Consider the following 11583-nt stretch of genomic DNA (forward strand, 5'->3'; position numbering starts at 1 on the left):
GGTCTTGGCTGGAATGCAATGACTTTCTCATCAATGAGTTTCTGGATTCTAAATTTCAAGGCAATGCAGTTGTCAGTAAGATGACCAGGACCTCTGTGGTACTCACAGTGTAGGTCAGCTCGCCAACTTGCAGGTAGAGGATTGGGGGGAGGCCGGATGGCAGGTAAGGTTATGCGACCTGAAGCAAGACACTGCTTAAGCACCTCTGAAGATGGAATGGGAAGAGGGGTAAATTCTACCCGGGTTTGTTGCCGAGGTGCGGTTGCGGTTTGAGCATAGTCCATTACTAAAGGTTCTTGGGACCTAGAGGATTGAGCATTGGAACGGGAAATACTATTGACTTGGGCTGGAGGGGACTTTTTGAAATCTCTGGGGTTTGGGTTGCTACGGTTGAATACACCTTGAGCCATAGCCTCCTCTATCTGGGTGCCAGCCACGATGAAGTGTTTGAAGTTTGGATAGTATTGCAAAGACATGTGATACTGGAGCTGGGGGGAAATATTTTTCATGATTATCTGGACTTGTTCTTCCTCAGACGGGCGCTCCATCATCTGAGCTGCTATTCTCCTCCATCTTTTCACAAAAATCAAAAAGGATTCCCTCAAGTCTTGCTTTGTTCTCTCTAAATCCTTTCTGGTGATTTCTGTCCCATCATCATATTTGAATTGCCTGATGAACTGCTCGCCGATATCCTTCCATGTCCTGTAACGAGTCTTGTCCAAGACCATGAACCATCTCCTCGCAACCTTGGTTAGGGAAACTGGGAACAATTGAGCCATTTGCTCAGAAGATAACCCTTGAGGCTGACACATGATGGTGAACATTTGCAAATGTGTGATTGGACAACCCACACCATCATATTTGTCGAAATCGGGCATTTGAAAATTGGCAGGAAGGCGAATTTCGGGAAATAAAGTAAGATCACTGGGATTGAAACCACCCTGGTCTTGAAACTGAATGTCTTGAACTTTCCTGGTAAGAGTCTCTAATTTCTCCATAACAGACTTATCAACCATGGACTGAGAAGGCCTACTGTGATTCTCGCTGTACTGCTCTTTTTCTAAGTCTTCTTCGACTTTATCAGGGATATTGATGAACACTGTTTGGGCAGGTGCTACTGGAGTAGCTGCTTGGCGCATAGGCCCTTTATCCTTGGACAACGACGGTCCCAACTTTTCAGAAAGCTGAGCCTTGATAACTCGGTTTTCTTCTTTGAGTTCTTGAAGCTGTTGGAGAATCAAGGTAAGAGTATCGGTAATAGCAGCGGGTGGAAGACCATCTTGGTTGTCTGCCATTGGTGAGGATGAGGACGGGAAAGAAGGAGATGCTGGGGTTCTTAGAGAAGGTGGCGGAGAAACAGATTTCCTCTCTAACCGCGAAGAGACCCGAACCCAAGGAGTATTAGGGTTAGCTATGATGTTTATTGCCCTGTAATATCCGAAAGACATATTTTAAAATCAGAGAGAAGAATAGACGATGATGCACACATAGACAAAGATAATGAAAGAGAAGGATGGACTTTATTGATCAATCATTAAAATTTGAGTACATGGTTCAATCTTTCAAAGATAAACATGGAACTAAGCATTCTTTTTAGACTTCTTCTTCGGACGACAATCTTCCTCAACTGACTCCTTTAAAGGTTTGATGATTCTTGCATCCCAAGCAGATGAAACAGCTTTGACAATCTTGGGCTTGAGACCCTCAGGCGGATAGAAATGATGAAGGGGAGGCACAATGGATTGCTCCCTTCCATACTGACGCTGAATCCTGGCAGGAACATAAAAGGAAGTCTTTTTGAGACCAAGAAGGCGAACGTAGTTAGCTTCTCCGGTGTTGAAGACAGCTTCTTGGATTCCGGGAATTTGCCAATAAATCTGATCTTCTTGGCGAGAATTTAACCATTCAACCCAATCGCTTTTATGATCGAAAGAAACATCATGACGCCATTCACTGAAGGTGTATAACGTATGATCAAAATGGACAGGAGCTGCAATTTTTAGCTTGTGGCATAACCACACTTGAAGTAATGCAGGACATCCTGAGAAAGACCCAACGAAAGAGCGAATATAAGAGCTTGGACCTGAACTGGCACGAAGGTGAGCCATATCATCCAATCCATTGAAAGTTTCTGCAAGCATAGTAGGAATTGGATTGGCGCCACGATCCATTTGATCAACGAGGTCCAGAAGAACAGCTGACGCAAAGCGAGAAGGCTGGACAGTGAGGAACCTAGCAAAGGAGCAGAATCTCAAAGCGCGCCGTCGAGCTTTTTGAATATCAACAGCACCAATGTATCCAACAGGAGGGTAAATGTCAATCAGTCGCTGCATGGACACTTCTTGGCCTTTCATGAAAGAGTTCATGGATTCATCTGGATTATCCATCAAGCAAAGGAACAAAGGACGATAATCTGGAACACAGGATGGCTTCACTAGAGGGCCATCCACAGGATATTCCAATAAGGCACACCATTCTTCAAAGGTGGGACACATTTCTTGGTTGCCAAAACGGAAGACATGATGATCGGGATCCCAACACTCTGATGCGGCATAGAGCAATCCCCAATCGAGCTTGATGGTTGCCACGTAGCCGAAGAGATTTTTCTCTTGTTCACTTATGGCGTAGATATGGGATTCTCTTAATGTACCACGGATCCAATCAAGAATTGTACGAGTAGACATAGTGCCCGTAAGCCAAGAGAAGGGATATAAGAATGATCAGGATTACATGAACACGAGATTGGGATAAGTTCCTGCCAGTACAAGGAAAGTATGAATACATGATCGAATCATACGATAGAAGAATGAAAGGCATACGATCGAAAGATTAGATGAGATAGCATAAGATTGCTTTCAACGGATAGATCAAGAATGACTAATCCTATGAGATCTTTGGAAATGATAGGATTTATATCCTAACCCCTAAAGGAAATTTTTTTTTTTAATCTCGCACATTTTAACAGTGTGACCTGAAGGCATCAACCCTAATCCTAATCAAGCGGAGTGGAGAGAGGATCTCGACTCATGACTTTGTTCGTGTACCTAGGACCGATCGTAGCCATTGGAAGATGGTCTACGGCCTAATCTAGACACAAATAGGTAGGATATCCTAAACTAGGCTCACACACGTGATACACATGTGTTCGTATACTACATGCATGTGTGGGTTAATCTAGGGGTAAGGCCAAGAGTTCCCTTAGCGCGAATCCCTGTTCGATATACTGTACCAGTGTCCGGCGTATCAGTACGTGAACAAGAGATCCGTTTACGTACCATAAAGGTACTAGGCTAAGGGTGGAATGCTTCTCTAGCACAGAGGCACCAGGTGATGAAATCCCAGTCAACCATGCTAGATAACACTCCGGGTTCCTAAAATAGGACGTGTGTGCACGTGAGATGCAGAGTTTAGATGCAAGTGATGTAAGTGTGTGCAATATGTTTGCGCAATCTATGATGCCTTCAGGTTTTGTTAGATTAAGTTTGAGTAAAGTGTGATGAGAAAATAAAACAAGACAAACTAATCTAACAAGTATAGAGTTTTTATGAGCCAATTAAATTAAATTCAAATGAATTATCTTTTGAAATTTTAATGAAGTTAGGTGGTCCCCAGCAGAGTCGCCAAACTGTGGTACCCGATCCCGCGAGAGGGGTGGGGCGCGAGCCGCCACGCGCTCTCTCTTGGTCTCCCGTACCCACGCGATTGGCGTGTGCATTTAATTGTTGATTTGAATTCGTCTTTCATGTGAACTTGGGATCACTAAGGCAATCCGAATTCCACACGAAAGAGACTGACAGAGTCGCCACCTAGATGTGGGATCTAGGACCCGAAATTAACCAGAAATCTAGACTCGCTACCTGGTTACGAGAATGGAAGGTATGGGGAGTTATCCGCCACATGCACCATTCCTGCCCGATAATCGGCCTTCGATTCCAAAAGCTAACTTTTTAAATTTATTTTAAATGGCTCATTCAACTCTATGTTAATGTGCGAACTAAGTGACATGCATCCTATGATCTAATTTCAATGTGAATCCTAGATGTGTATCTTGATTTATTAATTTGTCTGGATTCATTCTAAGTGAAAGTTCTCCTAGAATTCTAATTTCATGGAAAGCCCTAAATGATTTGATTAAGCATTTACAAGAAAATTAATATCCAAAACACCACAATTTGTTGTGGTGCCGACTCGCGGGTGGTATGCCGTCAGACATCCAAGCTGCCTACGTACCCAAGCCTCACTGGGATCAGAGTCGACGTAGTTCGGTGCACCTAAGCTAAGTTACATATGCCTAACTCAACTAAGACACCGACCTAGACGGGATTGACTGTTTCAACAGTTTTAGGAGAAGTTATTTAATTCAAGTTGAGGATTTTATTATCTTAGGATTTCATCTAAGATGCTATATGATTCTCATCTAAATGCAAATGGTCCCTTAGACTAATGCAGGTTTGCCTTACATCCTAGTTTACTAGGCTTGTCCTAGGAAAAGATTGGGTGACTAGTGTAACTAGACCTATGGCACGGTTGCTATTACATAGCAAGCGTCCGTGATGAGGCTGGACTCCTAACTCTAGGACTCTCTAAAACTTAGGATACGACACGACACCGGTGTTCCTAAATTGGGCTCTAAGGGTCCTTACGACGGAAACCGTGATCCAACGGTTCCGAAAGACACAAGACAAATCGATTTAAATTCTCGAGGTTAGTGAAAAAAAAAATGGAAGAGATGATGAAATAGTGTGAGGGAATGAGAAAGATAGAGAAAGGTGCGACTGAACTTGGGAGTGCCAAATTGCCTACGTACCCCGCGATGGGGATCAAGCCACACGTAGTTCCGCTGGGGAGGTTGCTTGGATTTTGGAAAACAGGATTGGTATTTGGATCAGGAATCGGGTTTGTATTTGAGCATTGGACTTGAGATTCAGAAACATTGATTTAGCAATGGGATTTTGGAATTGGGAATTTGCATCAAAGAATTGAGCATATAGGAATCATCAAGGGTTTGAATTTTGGGAATTCAAAATGGGCGGGCTTATGAGATTCGGTCAAATGGATTCAGACATGCGACTCAGATTGTGTTGGGATATGACTTGGTTAGGCAAAAGGGAGGAAGTTCTATTAGGTGTAAAAGGGCATTAGTAGAATAGGGGAATGACTCGGTTGTGACATGGAAGGCCGCAACTTGGTCGAATGCGACTCGGTTGCATTGGGATGGGTTGATTAAGGAATTGGATTGAGTCAACTAAGGGGAGAGTCCAATCGGTTAAAGAGGTTGAGCATACTCGACTAGAGAGTTGGGTCAACTCGACTAGGGAGGTTGGCTAGAGTTGACTCAGTTGAGCTGGGTTGGGATCCCACTTGGATGGATTGTATTGGGGCGATTTGACTTAAGCTGCAGGTGGCCTGGCTGGGTTAGATTTAATGTAACCAGATTTATGGATAAATGGTGTGCCTCAGTGAGTGGACAAAGGTATGGCTTGGGTTGATGTGACTCGGTTGAGTTGTGCTAGGGTCAGGTTAGGTGGGGTTAATGGTTGAGTTGGATTGGATTGGGTTAATGGTCAAGGTCAAGTGCGGGTTGACTTGGCTTAGACTGGATTGGAACTGGTTGAGCGTGGATTGGGGTGCGGCTTGAGGTTTGGGTGGTTGGAGTATCTTAGGAACCAATAGGGCAAAGTGGCTCTTAAGGGGAATGAATTAATTGGGCCGAATGGGCCCGATGGCCGGGTTAACTGGGTTGGCCGGGTCTATTGTAGGGGTGTATGAGGGTACTGTTGGGTGGATGAATGAAAGGCATGTGGTGTATGATGTGTGGCTATGGTTATAGGGTTTAAGGCTTATGGGTATGGGTTTAGGTGTGGTTAATGGTTAGGTTGGATTGGGTTAATGGTTAGGGTCAAGTGAGTCGGGTCTAAGTTAGGAGCAAACCCGAGACTAGCCATGGTCTAACTAGGAGGAAGCAGGGTACAAACCAGGGTGCGGACCAGGGTGCACCAGGGTGCGAACCAGCAGGGAACCAGGGTGCGAACCAGCAGGGGAACCAGGGTGCAACCAGCAGGGAACCTGGGTGCAACCAGCAGCGAACCTGGGTGCAACCAGGGTCTAACCAGAGTGTGAACCAGCAGGGAACCAGGGTGCGAACCAGCAGGGGAACCAGGGTGCAACCAGCAGGGAAACCAGGGTGCAACCAGCAGGGAACCTGGGTGCAACCCGCAGCGAACCTGGGTGCAACCAGGGTCTAACCAGAGTGCGAACCAGCAGGGAACCAGGGTGCGAACCAGCAGGGGAACCATGGTGCAACCAGCAGGGAACCTGGGTGCAACCAGCAGCGAACCTGGGTGCAACCAGGGTCTAACCAGAGTGCGAACCAGCAGGGAACCAGGGTGTGAACCAGTATCGAACCTGGGTGCAACCAGCAACGAACCTGGGTGCAACCAGGGTCTAACCAGAGTGCGAACCAGCAGGGAACCAGGGTGCGAACCAGTATCGAACCTGGGTGCAACCAGCAACGAACCTGGGTGCAACCAGGGTCTAACCAGAGGCTAACCAGGGGGAACCAGGGTGTGAACCATTAGGGAAAAATAAAAATGAAGATAAGATGGGTTAAGAGAAGAGGGAAACATGTATAACTTCAAAGTCTACCATCAAGAAGAATGAGTAAAGATTGATCCCAGATGCTTCCTAACATGGTTTTTCTTTTAAAGTAAAAGATATGCATGAAAACAGACCCTACATAGAATTGAAATAAATGCCTACCTCTTTGAAAACCCACTTTGTGTTTGATTTTTCTTTGATGTTAATTCCTTGAAGATGATTCCTTGCTTGATAATGACTGCTTTTGATATATATCACCCAACGTATCACCCGATCCGACAAGGATGGCCGAACCCTTGAAGAGATGAGGGAGAGGGATGAATTTTCTAAGAGAGGGATTCTTTTTCTTCTTCTCTTGGATGGTGGGATGAGAGGGTATTTATAGGAGAATGGGATAGGAGGTTAGGTGAGGTTAGGTGAGGTTAGGTAAGGTTAGGTGAGGTTAGGTGAGGTTAGGTGAGGTTTGGGTGGTTAGGATGAGAGGAGAGGTTAGGTGAGGTTAGGTGAGGTTTGGATGGTTAGGATGAGAGGAGAGGTTAGGTGGTTTTGGATGGTGAGACCCAGGTCAAGATCTGTCATTGATCTAACGATTTACGGAAATCGGGTCTCGGAATGGAATCAGGGTCCGGGCTATGAAGTGACCCTAGCTTATTTTGTCCCGATTGATGATCCGTAAAGTCAGATCAAGATATTAATGACCTAAAACATATAAATCAATGATAGAGGGGGTTCTCACATGGATTTAACACACTAAATTCACTAATCAGGGTATTTTTCAATTTTTCGGATCTAATCATCTCACCAGGTACATCTCTTTATCATTTTGTTTTTTTCAAAAAATTTGAGGATGGATCAATATATTAGGTTATTGTTGGTTAAAGTAAAGCAAAATGTGGGTGTCTACAGAAAGAAACGGAGATGAAAAACTCCAAGTATTTTTAGAGTTATGATGGAAATAGTTAGACTCGCGCTTTGGTTTAGCAATTTACTGACCTACCTCCGATTGATTGACCATAACTCTCTCAATTTAACTCTTAACTCATTGAAATTAGTTTCATTTCGAAGGAATCGAAGTGTAGTTTAAAACGAAAGAAACGGAGATGAAAAACTCCAAGTATTTTGAGAGTTATGATGGAAATAGTTAGACTCGCGCTTTGGTTTAGCAATTTACTGACCTCCCTCCGATTGATTGACCATAAATCACTCAATTTAACTCGTAATTCATTGAAATTAGTTTCATTTCGAAAGAATCAAAGTGTAGTTTAAAACGAAAGAAACGGAGATGAAAAACTCCAAGTATTTTGAGAGTTAATGGAAATAGTTAGACTCGCGCTTTGGTTTAGCAATTTACTGACCTACCTCCGATTGATTGACCATAACTCTCTCAATTTAAGTCGTAATTCATTTAAATTAGTTTCATTTCGAAGGAATCGAAGTGTAGTTTAAAACGAAAGAAACGGAGATGAAAAACTCCAAGTATTTTGAGAGTTAATGGAAATAGTTAGACTCGCGCTTTGGTTTAGCAATTTACTGACCTACCTCCGATTGATTGACCATAACTCTGTCAATTTAACTCTTAACTCATTGAAATTAGTTTCATTTCGAAGGAATCGAAGTTTAGTTTAAAACGAAAGAAACGGAGATGAAAAACTCCAAGTATTTTGAGAGTTATGAAGGAAATAGTTAGAGTCGCGCTTTGGTTTAGCAATTTACTGACCTCCCTCCGATTAATTGACCATAAATCACTCAATTTAACTCGTAATTCATTGAAATTAGTTTCATTTCGAAGGAATCAAAGTGTAGTTTAAAACGAAAGAAACGGAGATGAAAAACTCCAAGTATTTTGAGAGTTATGATGGAAATAGTTAGACTCGCGCTTTGGTTTAGCAATTTACTGACTTACCTCCGATTGATTGATCATAACTCTCTCAATTTAACTCTTAATTCATTGAAATTAGTTTCATTTCAAAGGAATCGAAGTGTAGTTTAAAACGAAAGAAACGGAGATGAAAAACTACAAGTATTTTGAGAGTTATTATGGAAATAGTTAGACTCGCGCTTTGGTTTAGCAATTTACTGATCTACCTCCGATTGATTGACCATAAATCACTCAATTTAACTCGTTATTCATTGAAATTAGTTTCATTTCGAAGGAATCGAAGTGTAGTTTAAAACGAAAGAAACGGAGATGAAAAACTCTAAGTATTTTGAGAGTTATGATGGAAATAGTTAGACTCGCGCTTTGGTTTAGTAATTTACTGACCTACATCCGATTAATTGACCATAACTCTCTCAATTTAACTCTTAAGTAATTGAAATTAGTTTCATTTCGAAGGAATCGAAGTGTAGTTTAAAACGAAAGAAACGGAGATGAAAAACTTCAAGTATTTTGAGAGTTATGATGGAAATAGTTAGACTCGCGCTTTGGTTTAGCAATTTACTGACCTACCTCCGATTGATTGACCATAACTCTCTCAATTTAAGTCGTAATTCATTTAAATTAGTTTCATTTCGAAGGAATCGAAGTGTAGTTTAAAACGAAAGAAACGGAGATGAAAAACTCCAAGTATTTTGAGAGTTATGATGGAAATAGTTAGACTCGCGCTTTGGTTTAGCAATTTACTGACCTCCCTCCGATTGATTGACCATAACTCAATCAATTTAACTCGTAATTCATTGAAATTAGTTTCATTTCGAAGGAATCGAAGTGTAGTTTAAAACGAAAGAAACGGAGATGAAAAACTCCAAGTATTTTGAGAGTTATGATGGAAATAGTTAGACTCGCGCTTTGGTTTAGCAATTTACTGACCTACATCCGATTAATTGACCATAACTCTCTCAATTTAACTCTTAAGTCATTGAAATTAGTTTCATTTCGAAGGAATCGAAGTGTAGTTTAAAACGAAAGAAACGGAGATGAAAAACTCCAAGTATTTTGAGAGTTATGATGGAAATAGTTAGACTCGCGCTTGGGTTTAGCAATTTACTGAACTACCTCCGATTAATTGACCATAACTCTCTCAATTTAACTCGTAATTCATTTAAATTAGTTTCATTTCGAAGGAATCGAAGTGTAGTTTAAAACGAAAGAAACGGAGATGAAAAACTCCAAGTATTTTTAGAGTTATGATGGAAATAGTTAGACTCGCGCTTTGGTTTAGCAATTTACTGACCTACCTCCGATTGATTGACCATAACTCTCTAAATTTAACTCTTAACTCATTGAAATTAGTTTCATTTCGAAGGAATCGAAGTGTAGTTTAAAACGAAAGAAACGGAGATGAAAAACTCCAAGTATTTTGAGAGTTATGATGGAAATAGTTAGACTCGCGCTTTGGTTTAGCAATTTACTGACCTCCCTCCGATTGATTAACCATAAATCACTCAATTTAACTCGTAATTCATTGAAATTAGTTTCATTTCGAAGGAATCGAAGTGTAGTTTAAAACGAAAGAAACGGAGATGAAAAACTCTAAGTATTTTGAGAGTTAATGGAAATAGTTAGACTCGCGCTTTGGTTTAGCAATTTACTGACCTACCTCCGATTGATTGACCATAACTCTCTCAATTTAACTCTTAAGTCATTTAAAAATTAGTTTCATTTCGAAGGAATCGAAGTGTAGTTTAAAACGAAAGAAACGGAGATGAAAAACTCCAAGTATTTTGAGAGTTATGATGGAAATAGTTAGACTCGCGCTTTGGTTTAGCAATTTACTTACCTACCTCCGATTGATTGACCATAACTCTCTCAATTTAACTCGTAATTCATTTAAATTAGTTTCATTTCGAAGGAATCGAAGTGTAGTTTAAAACGAAAGAAACGGAGATGAAAAACTCCAAGTATTTTGAGAGTTATGATGGAAATAGTTAGACTCGCGCTTTGGTTTAGCAATTTACTGACTTACCTCCGATTGATTGACCATAACTCACTCAATTTAACTCGTAATTCATTGAAATTAGTTTCATTTCGAAGGAATCGAAGTGTAGTTTAAAACGAAAGAAACGGAGATGAAAAACTCCAAGTATTTTGAGAGTTATGATGGAAATAGTTAGACTCGCGCTTTGGTTTAGCAATTTACTGACCTACCTCCGATTGATTGACCATAACTCTCTCAATTTAACTCTTAATTCATTGAAATTAGTTTCATTTCGAAGGAATCGAAGTGTAGTTTAAAACGAAAGAAACGGAGATGAAAAACTCCAAGTATTTTTAGAGTTATTATGGAAATAGTTAGACTCACGCTTTGGTTTAGCAATTTACTGACCTACCTCCGATTGATTGACCATAACTCTGTCAATTTAACTTTTAACTCATTGAAATTAGTTTCATTTCGAAGGAATCGAAGTGTAGTTTAAAACGAAAGAAACGGAGATGAAAAACTCCAAGTATTTTGAGAGTTATGATGGAAATAGTTAGACTCGCGCTTTGGTTTAGCAATTTACTGACCTCCCTCCGATTAATTGACCATAAATCACTCAATTTAACTCGTAATTCATTGAAATTAGTTTCATTTCGAAGGAATCGAAGTGTAGTTTAAAACGAAAGAAACGGAGATGAAAAACTCCAAGTATTTTGAGAGTTATGTTGGAAATAGTTAGACTCGCGCTTTGGTTTAGCAATTTACTGACCTACCTCCGATTGATTGATCATAACTCTCTCAATTTAACTCGTAATTCATTGAAATTAGTTTCATTTCGAAGGAATCGAAGTGTAGTTTAAAACGAAAGAAACGGAGATGAAAAACTCCAAGTATTTTGAGAGTTATTATGGAAATAGTTAGACTCGCGCTTTGGTTTAGCAATTTACTGATCTACCTCCGATTGATTGACCATAAATCACTCAATTTAACTCGTTATTCATTGAAATTAGTTTCATTTCGAAGGAATCGAAGTGTAGTTTAAAACGAAAGAAACGGAGATGAAAAACTCCAAGTATTTTGAGAGTTATGATGGAAATTGTTAGACTCGCACTTTGGTTTAGCAATT

General features: G+C 40.8%; 1 protein-coding gene across 1 annotated transcript; it reads right to left on the bottom strand.

Annotated features, from left to right (window-relative positions):
- Nucleotides 1-1420: 1420 nt before the first annotated feature.
- On the bottom strand, nt 1421-6969 carry LOC143863330 (uncharacterized). The gene is made up of 3 exons (XM_077374015.1): nt 6760-6969; nt 1703-2755; nt 1421-1428 (listed from the first exon to the last, which is right to left on the bottom strand). Exons 2-3 carry the CDS (start codon nt 2682-2684, stop codon nt 1421-1423), a joined length of 990 nt encoding a protein of 329 aa, XP_077230130.1. The 5' UTR covers nt 2685-2755; nt 6760-6969.
- Between the last annotated feature and the right edge of the window lie 4614 nt (nt 6970-11583).

Source organism: Tasmannia lanceolata, unplaced genomic scaffold, assembly GCF_043159265.1.
Source record: "Tasmannia lanceolata isolate RefF3 unplaced genomic scaffold, GAP_Taslan_0.1 ptg000044l, whole genome shotgun sequence".
In the NCBI taxonomy this organism is placed as follows: domain Eukaryota; kingdom Viridiplantae; phylum Streptophyta; class Magnoliopsida; order Canellales; family Winteraceae; genus Tasmannia; species Tasmannia lanceolata.

Bases quoted from the DNA above. Each gene is read 5' to 3' on its own strand.
- LOC143863330 (XM_077374015.1), bottom strand. From the start codon at position 2,684: ATGTCTACTCGTACAATTCTTGATTGGATCCGTGGTACATTAAGAGAA.